The sequence below is a fragment of the Geotrypetes seraphini genome, chromosome 4 (genome assembly GCF_902459505.1).
Source record: "Geotrypetes seraphini chromosome 4, aGeoSer1.1, whole genome shotgun sequence".
Lineage (NCBI taxonomy): Eukaryota > Metazoa > Chordata > Amphibia > Gymnophiona > Dermophiidae > Geotrypetes > Geotrypetes seraphini.
This window is the reverse complement of record NC_047087.1, coordinates 101,731,560-101,749,684: the sequence shown is the minus strand read 5'-3', so window position 1 is coordinate 101,749,684 and position 18,125 is coordinate 101,731,560. Positions and strand designations below refer to the sequence as shown.

The following is an 18,125-nucleotide window of genomic DNA, read 5'->3' as shown; positions in this document are numbered from 1 at the left end:
AAATTTCTTTATAAATTGGGGGAAATTCTATAAATGGTCTCAAAATTTGGGGCCAGAAAAAAATCTGCGCTGTGTAGTTCTATAAAGCAGTGGTTCCCAACCCTGTCCTGGAGGAACACCAGGCCAATTGGGTTTTCAGGCTAGCCCTAATGAATATGCATGAAGCAAATTTGCATGCCTATCACTTCCATCATATGCAAATCTCTCTCATGCATATTCATTAGGGCTAGCCTGAAAACCCGATTGGCCTGGTGTTCCTCCAGGACAGGGTTGGGAATCACTGCTATAAAGGATACATGCCCTTAATGGAATCACACTTAGCATCTATTCCCATGCCTAAAACCGGTTCTCATGTTAGGCGCGCTGAGACAGTGTTCTGTAACAGTGATTCTGACATGCCCATGCCCCTCCTATGGCCATGCCCCCTTTTCAGTTATGCGCTGGCTATTAGATTTAATCACCATCCTTAATAAATTAGATTGCACAAATTTTAATGGATGACAGTTAACATCAATAATGGGTTGTTAGTAACATAGTAAATGACGGCAGATAAAGACCTAAACGGTCCATCCAATCTGCCCATTAGTTATACCCATTAAAAATACATGATTAAATTAACTTCTCTCTTCTTTGATATTTCTGGGTCATAGACTGTAAAGTCCACCTTGTATTGTCCTAGGTTCCAAATGCTAAAGTTGCCATCCAAGCTCACTCCAGCCTATCCAACCATCCTGTTTGCAGGATATCTACTATAAAGTCTTGCCAGTAACATCCTCATGTTCCAAATTAGAGGAGTTCACATTGATGCCCTCCCCAGCGCAATCCTACACCAAATCATCACATAAGGTCCACAGACCGTGCAAATCTGTCCAGTACCGTACTTAACTCTTTAATTTACATTCTTTGTTTCTAATTAGAGATCCTCTATGTTTACGCTTTTTCGAATTCGATTTCCGTTTTCCTTTCCACCACTTCCCTCGGGAGGGCATTCCAGGCATCTACCACACTCTCCGTGAAAAAGAATTTCCTAACATTGCTCCTGAGTCTTCCTCTCCACAATCTCAAATTATGCCTTCTAGTTTTTCCATTTTCTCTTCTCTGTAAAAGATTTGGTTCTATATTAATGCCTTTCAAGTATTTAAACATCTGTATCATATCTCCACTGTCCCTCTTTTCCTCCAGAGTATACTTATTTAGGTCTTCCAGTCTCAAAATGAAGTTTAATGAATTCTATTAGAGTAAACAATTTGTAATATAACTGTCCAAACCCCATTCTTTTATGTGCAAAATAAAAAAGTTACAGAAATTCAAACATGCATCATTTTCAGACTGCTTATGGATCCATGACCTGAAAAATCAGCCATTCTCAACATTTTGCTACCTTAGTTACCTTTTCCCAAAGATGTTCACAAATGGCATCATAGTAACTGCTAGGCAACTACAGTACATTTCAGTACCTTGCTGTGCAGACTGAGCATATTTTGGATTTTTTTTTAATAAAAGTAATTAGTTAATGCTTTCAGGAAACAAGTATTTCCTTTCTCAGAATCAATTTATACATTTATTTTAGGTGCTTCAGAATGCAACCCAGTATTATACGTGTATTGATCCCTATTACTACATGCAGGATAACACTATCCTTTTGGTGCTGCACAATCCAATGGACCAATTTCACCAAAGTCAAACATCATGGGATATGGCACTGCACTCTAATGTTGGATTTAGGTAATGTATTTTTAATGCTTCTTTTTATTTATTTATTTTTAGTTAAATATTTTTATTGAAAAATTTATGAAAAAATGAAAAACAAGTACAACAATGAATAATAACATTATCATACAATGATGGAATAGGATGACAATGAGGAGTAGTAGAGAGCAAAATTAAAACTCTTAGTAAATGTTTATAATCGGTTGTTATATAGTAGCATGGTCCAGATTTAAAAAGAAGTCTATAGGAGTCCACAAGTTGTTTTGAGACTTGGAGGAAGGACATTTTTCAGATGCACAAAGTTCAAATCATTTATAAAGGCAGACTGAGTTCCACCAAAAGGTATAGTTTAGAAATTGAATGGACTTCTAGTTTTGAAAGATATGTTGAATGACAATGGTGATTAGAATGCCATTTAGTTTAAGGTTGCCTGTTGAATAGTTAAAGCATGAATTAAGGGAACATAGGCGAGATCTGCAGAACATAAAGGCCCAGATTCTATAAAGTTTGTCTACCGAGAGGTGTCTATATTGGAGCTACTTACCCAGGTAAACACCTCCATTAATTGAATAATGAGGCCAAAGACTGGAATCTATTGGGATTACGGTTCATAGATAGTGGAACGCAAGATATCAGCGCACTGACAATCCAGTGCCGACAATTCGGCACAAGACAGAAGCGCGCGGGGGGAAAAGTAATTTTTAAAGATCTCCAACGGGGGGTTTGGGGTGGCAACCCCCCCCCCCACACTTTATTGGTTAGTGTTCGCGCTGCTGTTGGAGGGGAGTTCGGGGGGTTGGAAACCTTCATTATAGCGAAAACGGAACTTTTTCTGATTTTTTTCAGGAAAAGTTCCGTTTTCTCTATAATGTGGGGGGTTTCACCCCCCACACCTCCCCCCCACAATGGCAGCACGAACACTAACCAATAACGTGGGGGAGTTGTCACCACAAACCCCCAGTCGGAGCTCTTTAAAAATTATTTTTTCCCCCCGCGCGCTTCTGTCTTCCACCGAATTGTCGGCGCGCTGGCATCTGGCGCACGATTATTCCGTCACTGTCACCGTTCTAATTGAAGAATATCCTTAAAAGTATATTCTTTAGCAGCAAGGTAAAGAGTTACTGGAAAATTGAAAAATTTTAACTTTCTATCCCTAAATCAATTCTGCAATCCTTCAAGTCTAGTATGAATTACTAGACTAACGGCTGATTGTATAGTAACTATTTTAGAGTCAATATTCAAAGCTTTCTGTTCAAGAGTCTTAAGTCCTAGTACATGCTGCATGAATTTTCTAGAGGAATATTCCATGATTCTACAAAGTTGACCCAATGATCCCTTGCAAAGTATTTTCCATTCTTTTCACAGCCTTTAAAACATCTTCTAATGTAAGAACATGATCAACAATAGGCAAAGTGTTATCAGAGTTATAAAAAGAAGCAGCTGGCTATTTAACTAGGGCAGGCATTAATGAGGGAAACTTGGATCTCAGAAGAAATGGAGATAAAATTTGTAGTAGCACTCACCACACCTACAACTTTGGCGCCTCCCAAATCTGAAGGCAGGGTTCAATCACCTGAGAAAAAGGAAGCCACTGCAGAGGAGGATGTGAAGTCTTGACTACCTGATATGATGGTACAAACATGTTGATCTATTGGACTAACAACAGCGGTCAGTTTCTTCATGGAACTTTTGATCTTCTTCATACCCATGGGGGTCAGCCTTCCCTGCTGCTCAGCTCCGAAGTGGCTCAGAACAGGTGGAACCTATTCCTTTGGGCATGTGCCCATGGCCACATGCCCATAGATAGGATGACACTAAAGAATAGAAAGGTCCTTGTGGCAGTGCGATGGTCCAGCTGCTTTCATTGGTGCCTATACCTCACAACAGGTGCTTGTTGATGAAAAAAAGCTTCCCAGTGAAACTGCAGAAAGGATGGCACTAAATAATGGCTGCCCTCATTGGTGCTTATACCACATATCAAACACATGCCAATGAAAAAAAGCTTCTCGCCATAAGTTTTTTTATTTAAAACAATTTCTAACAGATTGTGACCCCCTATGCATCCTGCTCTGGCAAGATGTTGCTATGTTGGGTTGTTCCTGTGTTATGGGTGGTCCCTTGTCAATAAACTGTCTGTATTTTAGATTCTTGTGGACTGGTGCTATTTTCCTGTTTCCCTTGTTGGTCCTCTAGTACTTGCCTCATTTAAAATTATTTTTTTTTTTTTGCAGAGCAGGTATAAATTCCTTTAGTACTAATACTACTGTGAGGATGCGTTCTTCCATTTTCAAAAAAATTCTGTGGGGGTATACCTGTGCAAATGTATTTGTCAGCTATGGCTACAAAGCACCAATGAGCCTGCAAGCTCTCTTTGGAATTTCACAATTGCATTACACACTTATACAGGCCAATTATAAGCCACCTCTGGGGCTGTCAAACCAGTGTTCAAATGGAAGCTCCTTACAGCAGCTTGTGTAAAGTATGTACTGTGAATAAAGGAGGAGATTTCAAAATGAAACCTCCATACATTATTTTGGAGATACATCCTAACTCTGCACCTACTGTTGCCCTTTTCCCCCAAAGAGATAAATATGGGGGAATTGCCCATTAAGTTTATTAAACATCTTCCACTTCTTTAAAAGATATTCTTTTCTCTTCTCAGGAACTATGTAGAGTTTGTGGCAGACTCCATTTCAGACTGGATATTGCTAGAAGAGCTAAAGTATCAGGAGTTAAAAAGAGCAAAGGAATTGGAGGCCCTCAAACGAAAGGCTTTTTTAGAAAGTGAAAGCATGAAGAGGCCTGGTTCTACTTCACCACGCAAATCCAGAAGTGAGTGATTTTTAAAACACATTTGGCTTTATGCTTTCTAGAAAGGATTTTACAACAGACATCCTAACTTACATGGATTTAGGCCCCTTTTCTAGCTCACATACTAAATGCCCTCTTAACATGACAGCATGCTATATAACATTGCATTAGTTAAAGCAGAAGAGAATGCAAAGCCCTGTCACAAGCCCAAGAAAGACAGTCTCACCCTCTTGTTCTCTGCTAATGCAAGTGGGGATTTCAAAGTCAAGCTCCTGCTTGTGTATCATTCTGAGAATCCACGAGCCTTCAAGAAATGCAAGGTGCAGAAAAGCCAGTTAAACATTCTGTGGAGGTCCAACAGCAGGGCTTGGGTCACTCATTTCTTGTTCGTTGAGTGGCTCAACGAGGTCTTCAGTCCTGCAGTGAAGAAATACCTTTTAGAATATAATGTGCCACTCAAAGTCTTGCTAATTATGGATAATGCTCCTTCTCATCCTCCAGGACTAGAGGATGACTTACTGGAGGAATTCCAGTTCATTAAGGTCAAGTTCCTTCCTCCAAACACAACTCCACTAATCCAGCCCATGGACCAGCAGGTCATTTCAAACTTTAAAAAGCTTTACACCAAAGCACTATTTCAGCGATGCTTTGAGGTAATTGATGGAACAAACCTTACCCTCCGAGAGTTTTTGAAAAATCATTTCCACATTGTTAACTGCCTCAATATCATCAATAAAGCTTGGGATGGGGTCACCAAGAGAACTCTCTATTCTGCTTGAAGAAAACTCTGGTCTGATTGCGTTCTTGACTATGGCTTGAAGGGGTTTGGTCAAGAACATGAGCCACCACTTGTCAATGAAATTGTATCCTTGGGGACGACCATGGGACTGGAGATGAATGAGGATGACATCCAGGAGCTGGTGGAAGAACATGGCCAGGAGCTGGCCACCGATGAACTGATGGATCTGCATTGCACGCAACAAGAGGTAATGGAGGAGATCTCATCTGAGAAGGAGGAAAAAAAGATAGAGGAATCTCTCACTTCGAATAAGATTAGGGAGATGTTTAAAATGTGGGGAAAAAGTGCAAAATTTTGTAGATAAGCACCACCCAAATAAGGCTGTAGCAGTGAATCTGTTAAACGACAATGCATTGTCACATTTCCACGAAATCCTCAAAAGCAACTGTCATTGGATAGGTTCTTTGTTAAAGTCATACAGAAAGAAACAGATTCCACTGAGCCAACAGATAGCAATGATTAAGTTGTCCTACACAATAACCCTCATCCTCTCCTCTCCTGCCTCACATCAGTCACGACTGTTCAAAAGTAAAGTGCAGGCTATTTGTGCCATCTCATCAGTGCCTCCTGTGTGCCCATCTTAGAAGCAGAAGCAACATGAAAAGGAGGGCGGTAAGAAGGAGATGAATATTTTTACTTTATACAGTACAGTTTAGTACAAAGTTTTTGGGATGTGGAACGAATCATCCGAGTATCCATTATTTCCTATGGGGAAATTCACTTTGATATACAAGCACTTTGGATTACAAGCATGCTTCTGGAACGAATTATGCTCTCAAACCAAGGATTTTGCCAGATATTTGTGACCTGGTTTAGCCATTTTTGGAATCAGGATACTGAGCTAGATTGACCATTGGTCTGACCCAGAATGAGAATTTTTATGTTCAGAAACCAGAGACTGGTACCAACACAATCAGAAAAATAAAATGACCAGATAACAAAGGTGGAAAACATTTATTTTCTAATTATTTACTAGGATATATCAATTTTTGGAATGTTCATCTCAGGGGCCCATAAAAAGAATCCTAACTCATTGGCCTTCGATCTCCACCATAGTGGTAATAAATCTCCAGCTTTAGAATGGACCATCCTTGGCATCTCTATTGCAGTACTTTGTCTGCATAGTATAAGGGAATAGAAAATAAACAGGAAAAGTATTAAGCTACACATAATAGCTGCTAGATAAGTTTTTACTAGTGAGTAGCGTCAGAAAAGGGCTTGTTCAGATCTTCCATCAGAAACTATGCAATCTTTTTCGACAATATAGAAACATGATGGCAGATAAAGGCCAAATGGCCCATCTAGTCTGCCCATCCGCAGTATTTATTTTTCTCTGATAAAATTATTCTAGCTTTATATATCACAAAGGTATATTTCCATGTTTTCCCAACTGATTTCATGTTTTAACAATTTCAAACTTTGTTCTCATGTCAGGTCCCAAAGATAGTAAAGAACGCATGATACTAGAACCTCTACCTGACCTACATGAGAACCGTTATATCAGAGAAGGATCCCTAAAGGTAAGCCAAATGAGAAACTAGGAACTTGCAAGATGAACATACTGTAAGTCTACCCTTTTAGATGGCCATGACTAGGGGCTAGCAAAAGGGGCAGATGATAAGGATACAAAGCCCAGTGGGAGCATGCAAACATAGGAAAGTAGCAGATGAAAAGCTAGGTAGATTTGTAGCATCTAGTTGGAAGAGTAGAGAAGATAGAAAGAAAATTGACCAGGGATCAGATCAAAGGGAAAAATGATTTAGAAGTTATAGAAATGATTGTAACATCTCAAGTACAAGAATATTTGTTTTGATTTACTGGATCCTTTTCAATCAGGATACTGTATATAGTACTGAAGCAGTTCTGGCATTTATGTCTAAAGTAAGGAGCTATTTTGTTAAAAATGTAGGAGTGCTGTTGATACAACTAGATTTATCAGCAGCATTTGATTTGGTCAACCATGACTTGCTTTTAGCTTTATTGGACAGGGTGGATATAGGAGGGAATGTTTGGAGGTGGATGAGGGCTTCTTTAAGAGGAGATGTTTACAAGTTAATTAGTAGGGAGATATCTCCAAAAAATGGCAAATTACTCAAGGTGTTCCCCTGGATTCCCCCTTATCCACTATTTCATGGGCTTAGCTAGGATCTGAGCCAGGGGAGTGCAAACGATCTTAGACTGAGAGAAATACACTGGGATTGGATGCAAGCTTGAATACATGGGTGCAAGCAGGTTGAAGGACATGACAAAATAGGCTATTGAAAAAAATTTTTATTTTAAAGTTAGGGCTCCTTTTACAAAGGTGCGCTAGCATTTTTAACGCACGCACCGGATTAGCGCACGCTAGCCGAAAATCTACCACCTGCTCAAAAGGAGGTGGTAGCGGCTAGTGCATGCGGCAATGTAGCACGTGCTATTCCGCGCGTTAAGGCTCTAGCGCGGCTTTGTAAAAGGAGCCCTTAGTATTCAACTTATACTAAAACAAATTTTCTTCTATCTGCGCTAAACCTTTCCAGAACTTACTTTTCTATTTATTTATTTATTTTTAATAAATCTTTATTGATTTTTTTAAGCTACAATTGTGCAACAAATGAATCACACAACGTTCCATTTTATAAGTAAAACATAGGGTTTCCCACCAAAATGAATAACTTAACCTATCCCAGTTTTTCCAGTTTCTCAAAATAAGCTGCATGGCATCCCCTGTCATTACTAATAGAAGCTTGTTATTACTCTCAGATAGTTGACTTTTAGCTCTCATAGTAAATAAAATAAAATAAATTAAATAGTATCATAAGATAAAGCCACTGGATTTTCTAATATATTACAGTCAAACCTTGGTTTGTGAGTAACCCGGTTTGCGAGTGTTTTGCAAGACGAGCAAAACATTCTCTCAAAACTTGTCTCGCAAACTGAGTGTTGACTCGATTTGCGAGCACCCCCACCCCCCCTCCAATAACCGGCATCTCTCCCCCCCCACTTGCAAAGGCCCCCCCCCCCCGTTCGACCCGGCACTCCCAGCCCAAACAACTTAAACTTACCCCTCCGTCTGGCACCGGCACGCAGCCCACAGGACGTGTCGGTGCCGCTAGAAGATCTTCCTGCCTCTGCCGGCCTTGAGCATACATCTGTGGATGCTCAAGGCCTTCTAATTCTCCCTCTCACCAAGATTCTCGGCGAGAGGGAGAATTAGCAAGCCTTGAGCATGCACAGATGCATGCTCAAGGCCGGCAGAGGCAGGAAGATCTTCTAGCAGCACCGGCACGTCCTGTGGGCTGCGTGCCGGTGCCAGATGGGGGAGTAAGTTTAAGTTGTTCGGGCTGGGGGTGCCGGTTCACGCAGAGGGGGGGTCTTTGCGAGCGGGGGTGGGGAGGGGGAGCAGCGCCGCTGGCCTCGGGGGGGAGGGGGGGAACTGTGATAGGCAGACTATGCATGCTAGGAGTGTCCCTAGTGCAAGTAGCAGTTCTAATCCAGACCCTTCTCATACACCTCCATTTAAACCATTTTCTGACTCAGAAGCTGAATTTCCTTCTAGGTCCTGTAGAGGGAGTAGGAGAGCAGGAGTACTAAGTTCCCATCCCCCTCTATGTCCCAAGGTGATTAACCGGAAATCCTTTCCACCTGAGGGTTGGGGGCAGGGCTGCAAGCTGCTGTCCCTGAGAACTAGTCTTCTGGAGAATCAGAGGGTAGAGGAACAGCAGCAGGACAGGTCACAGCACTCAGGACTGGGAGCTCCTGATAGCAGCCAAACTCCTGAATCTATGGAGTTAATTGAGGCTGGGGAAGAAGTGCCTCTCAGTCTGATGGAGGAACCGCTTGCCATGGATCTTGAAATGAGCCCTGATACTAGTGCTGTGTTGGCTCCTGAAGATACACCCATGGAAGTTTGTTTCCTGAAAACATGTAACTAAAGGTTTGCTTAAAGAATACTGCAAGTTTGTTTTGCCTGCTTTTTCAAGAGCTGAATAATTCTTACTCCTGCCAATGAGTGAAATTTCTCTGTTGTTGAACTGAACAAGGACTTTTATTTTGAAGCTTGGTTTTCTTTTTGGAAGTTGATATTGCTCCTTCCTGGTTAGGAATGTGAACTGTGATAGTCAAAAACAGTGGGGTTTGCTTCGTGTTTCGTGGTGGGATAGTGGGCCTAATTATTGGCAGTTTAAAGACCACAAGGCGCACACTGTCTTTCCAGCGCTCCTTGTTGAAGAAGTCAGTACAGCAGCACTAATTTGGAGCTGGATTGTTACAGACCAGAAATTATTGCTTTTGTTTTGAAGTTTTTTTTTCTTTTGCTATGGACTCTTAATGGACTGCAACTGAAAGATAACTTAACTCTGTGAAGGAAAAATTTTGCTAGATGATTTTGGACTCTTATTTTTCTCTTACAGAGACTATTTTCTGAGATAGTTTGGAAATATGTATGGGAAGCCAGTTGGCACCTACCAAAATGATCCTGACAAATATGCTGTTATTTTTTTGTTTTGAGGATTAAAATTCCTGCTTGCATTGAAGCTGTGCCTATTACATTTGAGGGTTTCTTCTACATTAAACACTACAATATTACTTCCTTGTGCAGCCAGCAGCGGCTCACAAGAGTTTGCATGTTCCGGTGACCCCAGACACCTCGCCTGGAGCTCGTCGGCTACAGAACGTATCAAAGCGAGTTTCCATTATTTCCTATGGGGAAACTCGCTTTGATATACGAATATTTTGGTTTACGAGCATGCTTCTGGAACAAATTATGCTCATAAACCAAGGTTCCATTGTATTTACTTGGTCCCAAATAGACCTCCAAAATTGCAGTATCAAGGGACAATAGTATACTACATGATCTAAAATTTCTCCTTCAAGATGACAATCCTAGCATCTATTAGGCTTGGAACTATCTAATTTATGTAAGCGAACTGGGGTCCAAAAAACTCTGTGCAATAAAAAGAACCAAGTTTGTCTCACAGATACTGACATCGTACATCTCATCCTCCAAGTCCATATTCGTGGCCATTGAGACGCAGTAATCTGTTGCTTTATCTCAATGCTCCAAATGTCACGAAGACCAGTTTTTGGTTTCTTATTCAAAAATCCAGATATCAATTTATACCACTCAGCAGTCTAGTGCCCCAGAAAGTCCGCCTGAAAACATAAGATCAGCAAGCTTTATTGATTTTTAAGATTTTTCCATTCAGGGAACCCTTCCTAAATGGCCTGCTTCAACTGCAACCATCTATATTTTTGTGAATTATTAAGACCAAATTTATATTGCAATCGTGAAAATTCAAACAGCTTTCCATCAGATATTACATCGTCCAGAGTACGTATGCCTGCCTTCATCCAATGTTTCCAGATGATCTTAAACCCGCCAATTTGAATCTTGGAGTTAAGCCATAGGGACTGACAGGTGGACTTATGAATTGGAATGGGTGTTAAATTATTTATATATTTTAATGTCTGCCACGTGTCCAGCAAAATCCTATTGTCCTTATATAATCTTGGAAACTTGATACTCAACACATGACTTAATCTCAGTGGAGACAGGAGTTGCCATTCCAACCACAGCCAATCCGGAAGATTTTCCATGAGCTCAGGAAGGATCCAATACATACCTTGAAGCATAATATAGGCTTGATGATACCTATAGAATTTGGGAAAATTTACCCCACCCGCCTCAATTAGTTTTTGCAAAGATACTAAAGCAATTCTCACAGCTTTCCCCAGCCAAATAAATTTAGTCAGATTACTGTTTAACTTTTTACAAAAGGACCCCTGCAAAAACACTGGCAACATACCCAGTTGGTAACAAACCACAGGCAAAAATCATCATTTTAATTGTTTGAACTGTCCCTCACCAAGACAGATGTAAGGAGTTCCATTGCTCACACATTTCCGTGACCTTTAGCAATAAGGATTTTTCATTTACTTTCATCGTTTCTTCCAATGTACTTTTTATTCAAATACCTAAATATTTTATACCCTCTTCCTTTCAAAGAAAGGGGAATGAATCAAATAATCCTTTTGAACAATGTACATTTAGTGGAAGAACCTCCGATTTACTCCAGTTTATTTTATAACCAGAGAATTTTCCAAATTGATCAATCAAATCCAGTAAATGTGGAATGGTAGATTCAGAATTCCTCAAATGAAGCAAAATATCTGCGTAAGCAGAGACTTTATATTCCCGACCTGTATCTCATTTGCCTGCTGAATAGCTAACAACAAAGGTTCCAAAACAATATCAAAAAGCAAAGGAGATAGCAGACATCCTTGTCTAACTCCCCTCTCCAGATAAAAACGTTCTGAAAAACTATTATTAATATATAATCTGGCAAAAGGGGAATTATACAAGGCTTGAATCATTTATATAAATCCAGAACCAATACCAAACCAATCCATTGCTTGATACATAAAGGTCCATTCTACATGATCAAAGGCCTTCTCTGCATACAAAGATACAGAAAAAGCCGGATCATCCATAGCTTTTGTCAAATTCAACATATGAAAAGCCAATCTGGTGTTATATGAAGAGTGTCTTTGAGCAATGAACCCTGTTTGATGCATACCAATAATATAAGGGAGAGCCTTGGCTAAGCGTAAAGCTAATAACTTAGCTAAAAGTTTACCATCTACGTTAATCAAAGAAATAGGCCTGTAGTTTGAAATCAAAGTGGGATTTTTTTTGGCTTTGGCAAGAAAATTGTTAAAGATTCTTCCATAGTACCTGTAATACAACCTTTAGTCAGTTGAGCCTGATATAAATTTAATAGATGAGGTAATAGGGTATTATGAAATGCTTTGTAGAACTCTACAGTGAAACCATCACCACCTAGAGCGGATCCAACTCTAAGGGACTTCAATGCTAATTGTAATTCCTTCATTAATATAGGGGCATCTAGATTTTTTTTGTATATGCTCGGGAATTTTCGGTCCCTTAATTGATTTTAAAAATTCTAATCCATCTTTTTCTTTATTTGAATAAAGCACAGAAGAATATAAAGACTTATAGTATTTCACAAATTGTTTTAAAATATTTCCAATTTGGGAATGAATTTCTCCACTTTCATCTTTAATGGCTACAGTTTTTACTTTACTTTTTTTAGCTTTAAGATAATTAGCCAATAATCTTCCCGCTTTATTTGACTTTCCATAATACAGAACTTTTTGAGAAAACCACTCTTTCCTAGCCATTTGAGAATAAATTTCATTATATCTATATTTTGCTTTTAATAGGGCCTGTAACGTATTTTGTTCCTACTTCAAGGTTAATTGAGATTCCAAATCCTTAATACTTTGTTCCAAATTTGAGAACTCCAATCTAAGCTGCTTTCTAGCATAAGCAGTGTATGAAGTAATTTGCCCTCTCATAGTAGTTTGTTTGTTTTTTTTGCTTTTGTTTTACTAGTTTTGTGTCGCACACTCTAAATGGAGAAGGATACCATACAGACGGCTGTTTTATACCTTTTTTTGCGGTTTACTTTATACCTTAGCAACCATGGACCTCTGAGGAAGGAGTATTTTCCGAAACACGGACTTTGTCAGGTCCCTTGGTTTGTTATAAGGTGGTATTTTCAACTGCATAAAATATTTGGTATAATAAACATTGCCTGCATCTGGTACATAGGAGTCTGCAGTTTGTTTTTTGTTTTAGCTTTAAAAGCATCCCATAAAGTTTCTAAAGAAATTTCTCCAGAATCATTTATTTGAAAGTACTCCTTCATTTTTAGTTGAAATTCCTCAATAAAGCCATAATCTGAAAGCAATGTATTACTGAACCTTCATACAAGTCTATTATATTCTTGCTCTTGAACCGTGAATTCAATCCATACTCCACCGTGATCTATTAGAATGATTGGATCAATGATGGCTTTTACAACCCGTTGCACAAAAGAATCCAACACAAAAACATAATCGATACGTGAAAAAGATTTATGAACATGGGAATAAAAGGAGAATTATCGAGCATTATAATTTAGGATTTGCCATATATCCTTTAATCCACAAGAATGTACCAAATTATCTAATCCTAATAATTTTAAGATCCTACTAGGTTTTTTTTAATCTATTGCATCCATAACTGCATTGTAGTCCCCAGCTACCACTAAATCAGAGGCAGCCAGTGGTAGAATCAACTGCTGAATTTCTTTAAAAAATTCAATTTGATTCGAATTAAGAGCATATATGTTAATAAGCATCAGAACATGTTCCCCTGAGCTCATGCTTACTTTAACCCATCTCCCTGAAGGATCACAAGAGAGAAATTTAAATGAAGCCATACACTTTTTGTTAATTAATATAGCCACTCCAGCTTTTTTCCCCACCACAGGAGCTGAAAAACAATATTTAACCCATCCTTTTGCCAATTTATTCGATTCAAAAGTGTTTAAGTGAGTTTGTTGCATGTAATAGATATCTGCATTTTGTTTCAGGAAGTTAAGAATTTTCTTTCTCTTGACTGGATGATTGAGCCCATTGACTTTTTTTTTAATTTAAGCATTTATCATAGTTTCAACAATATAAGTTCATTGAACAAAACAAAAGTTTTCCCAATTCATAGAGCAAAAGGAAAATATCTCATTTACAAATTAAGTACATCAAACTTTTGAATAGTCCTCATCAATGTTCCCTCTAATTTTTCATAGGTTGTGTGCGCAAAAAATTTCATCTGTGCGCATTTTAAAGAAAAACTAAATTGAATAAAATACACATCCCTATATAAATGCCTTTTGGAAGTTAATTTGGTCCCAAATTATTGTTAGAAAATCATGTTGCCCTTTCCTATGATACTATATTATTTGGTACATCTATGAGATTTAAGAGTCCAATTTCAGGAAATAATAATAAACTTTTATTAATACTGACGGGGGTTGCCATTCAACATATTACTGGAAATTGGAAGGATTATGCTAAACTTAATTATACCTTTTGGTGGAATTCAGTTTGTCATATTTATAAAATGGAGAGAGTGCTTGCTATTCAGCAAGGAAATTATCATAATTTTAAAAAGATTTGGGGGCCATTTATTATATATTCTAATGATCAGACACCTTAAACACCTAGTTATTATATAAGATACAGGTAGGGTGGGATTTGGAAATATGATATTTGCTAATTGGTTTATTATTAATGGATGGGGTAGGTGGGGAGGGATTCTTTTATACTTTAATGATTATAAGTAAGAATGTCAAGTGATTTGTAAAAATGTTTGATTGAATATTATGCACTTGTAGTAAGATATGAAAATGAATAAATATTTTTTTTAAAAAAAGAAAAACTAAATTTGTGTACGCTATAAAAATGATTGCCAGAGGGCCCGGAGTTCAGTTATGGGCATGTCTTTGAGTTTAGTCAGAATTAACGAAAACACAATGTAATTTTAGTTACACTTTATGTAACATAAAGTCTCATTTCAATAAACATAATTTATGTTTCATTGAGCGCTACCTATAAATAAGGTATCATTGTACTTTATACTTAAAATTTAGAAAATAACAGCAATTTAGTTTTCAAAATTTTTCCCTGCAATCTTTCATATTCAGTCCGAATAAATTCTGTCAAGATCTGTTGAGCCTCCATCTTGAAGGTGACTCTTAACATGCATCAGCATTTCCAAATGCTCTAAAATGTAAACGATTCCTTTGTTTAGTCTTGAAATTGTTCATTAGACTAAAACCACGCTCACAATCTGAACTAGATGCTAAGAATGTGGCACCAATTTCCATCAATTTTGCTAAATCTGCAAATTGATCATTCTGAAATGCAAATTTCGTCATATCTGGAAAGCTGTTTATCAGATTGCTTTTGATTTTTTTCTGCAACAAGGAATTTAAAGTCATTGTATTGCTGAATAATAACACTTTCCTCTGGAAGAAATTGTTTATACTTTAAACAAAGAGATCTGATATGTCCATTTCCGAAGTCAAAGTCGCATTGTGATATTGCTGTACAGTCAAAAGCAGACCATTCCTCAACTTCATTTTCAGGAAATCTTTCACCCAGATGCAAACATAGGATGTTGATGAAGGTTAATATGGAATTAGAATCCACTGAAACTTTTTATCCAGACCTCATCCTGTTGTTAAGAAGACTGTTGACTTTATCTCTCCACTTAACCTTGTCCCCTAAGTATTGCATTCGAAGTTTGTTCAATTTACCCTGTGCAAGATGATAAGCTTCCAAAGGTGTCAAACCACGTTTTTGAAATTCCATGGTTAAGGAAGCCAGTTCTGATAAGACATCATTCAAAACTTCAAGTGTAATATGAAATTGCTCACTGTTCAGCTTCTTATAGCAGTACTTTCAATAGGATCATTATCTTTGTCTTCTTCAAAATATTTTAACAGGGGATCATAATTTCAAATAATTGCTTTTAAGTGCAAAGTGTCTAGATAACCAGCACACTTCATTCAGAGGTCTGAAAGCAATTGATTCACATTCAGATGCATCTGCTATTTCTTGAAATTTGCATTGTTTAGTAGAAGACCGACAGAACACAGTGTACACAGTTCTCATTACAGTTTCTACTTCCTTCATCAATTTTACTTCTTCCCATGAATCAGAAAGTCCCAAATCTTCCCGATGTGCAACACAATGTTGCTGCACTAAATGTGGAATATCTTTTCTCAGCTGTGCTGCAACACCATCTATTTTGCCCAACATAACAGAGGCACCATCAGAGGTGAACATAACCATTTTATTCAGGTCAAGTTCATGTTTCCTATAGAATTCCCTAATTGCTGTTACTGTTGATGTAGCATCACATGCTTCCAACTGTAGCATCCCACCAAATGATGTCCTATACTCATTTGAATTGACTGGCCAATACTTAAAGTAGAGTATTAAGTACTTGTTGACAGAAATGTCTGTGCTTTCATCAACAGTTAACGTATGATACGTTGCTAATTTAATGTCTGCCATACGATCATCTTGCACGATGCCATTGATAATTCCAAGAAATTCAAACGCATAGTTTTTGCTTCTCTAGCTATCAGGTATACTAACGTACTTCGCCATGTGCTCATTGATATCTTGAACAGAGAGCATTGACATATTCATCTTAATGGCCAGCACAACACTGCCAACAAGAACCTTAATTTCATCAGGATTGGAACGCTTCCGTTCATTACTAATTTGCCTGTTTTCTTTTTTGGTTGGGCTTTCAAGCAACATGTTAACCAGTTCCCCTCTTAAATTCGGATTTTTACTTCTGAGTTTCCTAATACTGTCAGTATGAGATTTACTTGATAGATGGCGTTTCAGAAAGTCTAGTTTCCAAACATCATCCCATATTTTTCCAGTAGAGAATTTTCCAGTTGCTTTGGCATCTTGACAATAACAACACACAACTCCATTGTCTTCATCATAGGTAAATATTTCACACAGTCGAACATGCATTGTATTTCGAGATTCTGGTGTCTCCGTTTCAACAATTTCTTCAAGCCATTCAGACCTAAAAGCTGTTGCAGCTCTCTTGCGTTTTACATTTTTCACCATTCGCGGTTTAGACATTTTAAGAGTTATATCTGGTTGCAATTTAATAAACGAATACAGTTATACAACCGCAGTACCATGCTGCACACTACGATTCCACAAAATAAACAATATGGCGGAACTTCAGGAAGTCAAAGAATCGGAAGTGTTTATTGGGGCACGTGACGTGTCAAGATCAACTGCCAAAGATAATGGAATCATGTGAATGACTTACAATTTATATTATAGCGCTTCAATAAATGTGATAAATGGGAAATTGGAACAGCTGGTCTTCTGCAACAATTCATTTTAGCAGTGAAAATCATTTTAGGCAAAAATTTATTTTTTTGTGCGCGCTATTTTAATTTGTGTGCGCGGGTTCGGCAAGTTGTGTGCGTGCGCATAAGCACACAGCTTAGAGGGAACAGTGGTCCTCATTGAAGGGAGAAACAATTCACAACCACTGGGAATGGAAAACCAAGGAATTAAAATTAACAAAAATCACATTAGTAACTCATCTATTTTCTTACTTCAGACCAGTGAAATTGGGATCAATTAGGACTTTGCATTGACACTCCTTTCCCTTCCAAAAAAAACTGCAATTGGGAAGGTTCATAAAAAAAACATAATTATTTTGATCCAACGACTTAACATCTTTCAGTTCTAGGAATCTTTTCCTTCTTGTTTGTGTTGTTCTAGAGACATCTGAAAATAAAGAAATCTTTCCGTTCATAAAGGAGACTTCTTTGTCTTGTGAAAAAACAAATGTCACTAGAAGTGTTGTACAAACTACCACTTCATCATCTGAGGTCTCCAATATCCTAGATATATCAATAGGACTTGACAAATCTTCCTTAGGTTGATTTTACGTCTGAAGATGAGGGTTGTTTTTGTTTTTTTAACAGAAATAGGTATAAAGAATATTTTTGTGTAGAGGTGGAATTCCATTGTCAGGGTATTTAAAGACTTCTTTCAAAAATTTATAGAACAAATCTTTTGGGGACATTGTTAGTGTTTTGGGGAAATTCAAAATCTTTGAAATTTCCATGCAAATGCCTTATTTCGTATGGGAGTGATAAATATGTGTTTTATGATCCAGTCCAGTTGGAAGATTTTATTAAAGAGAAACCTTTGTTGAAAGTTTAATTTCTAATACTGACTTTATTTTTGGAGGATGATGTATAATATATATAAATGCCATTTGCCTGTCCCTAGATAGTAGACAGATAGATTTAATCTTTTATTTTTTAAAATACTGGCGACCAGTGATAATGTGGACTAAGACACGGTTGATTAATTGCCTTATATGTTTTGTTATTCTTTATATGGAATTTGTATTTTTGTGGTC

At 37.9% G+C, this 18,125-nt stretch overlaps 1 protein-coding gene across 2 annotated transcripts in view; it reads left to right on the top strand.

Moving 5' to 3' along the window:
• SPAG17 (sperm associated antigen 17) overlaps positions 1–18,125 on the top strand; it is a 742,651-nt gene that overhangs the window by 313,192 nt on the left and 411,334 nt on the right. For both annotated transcript variants that reach the window (XM_033941513.1, XM_033941512.1), the window contains exons 17-19: positions 1,571–1,725; positions 4,373–4,542; positions 6,755–6,840. In XM_033941513.1, coding sequence (XP_033797404.1) covers positions 1,571–1,725; positions 4,373–4,542; positions 6,755–6,840 — 411 coding nt within the window. The remainder of the gene's footprint in view (positions 1–1,570; positions 1,726–4,372; positions 4,543–6,754; positions 6,841–18,125) is intronic.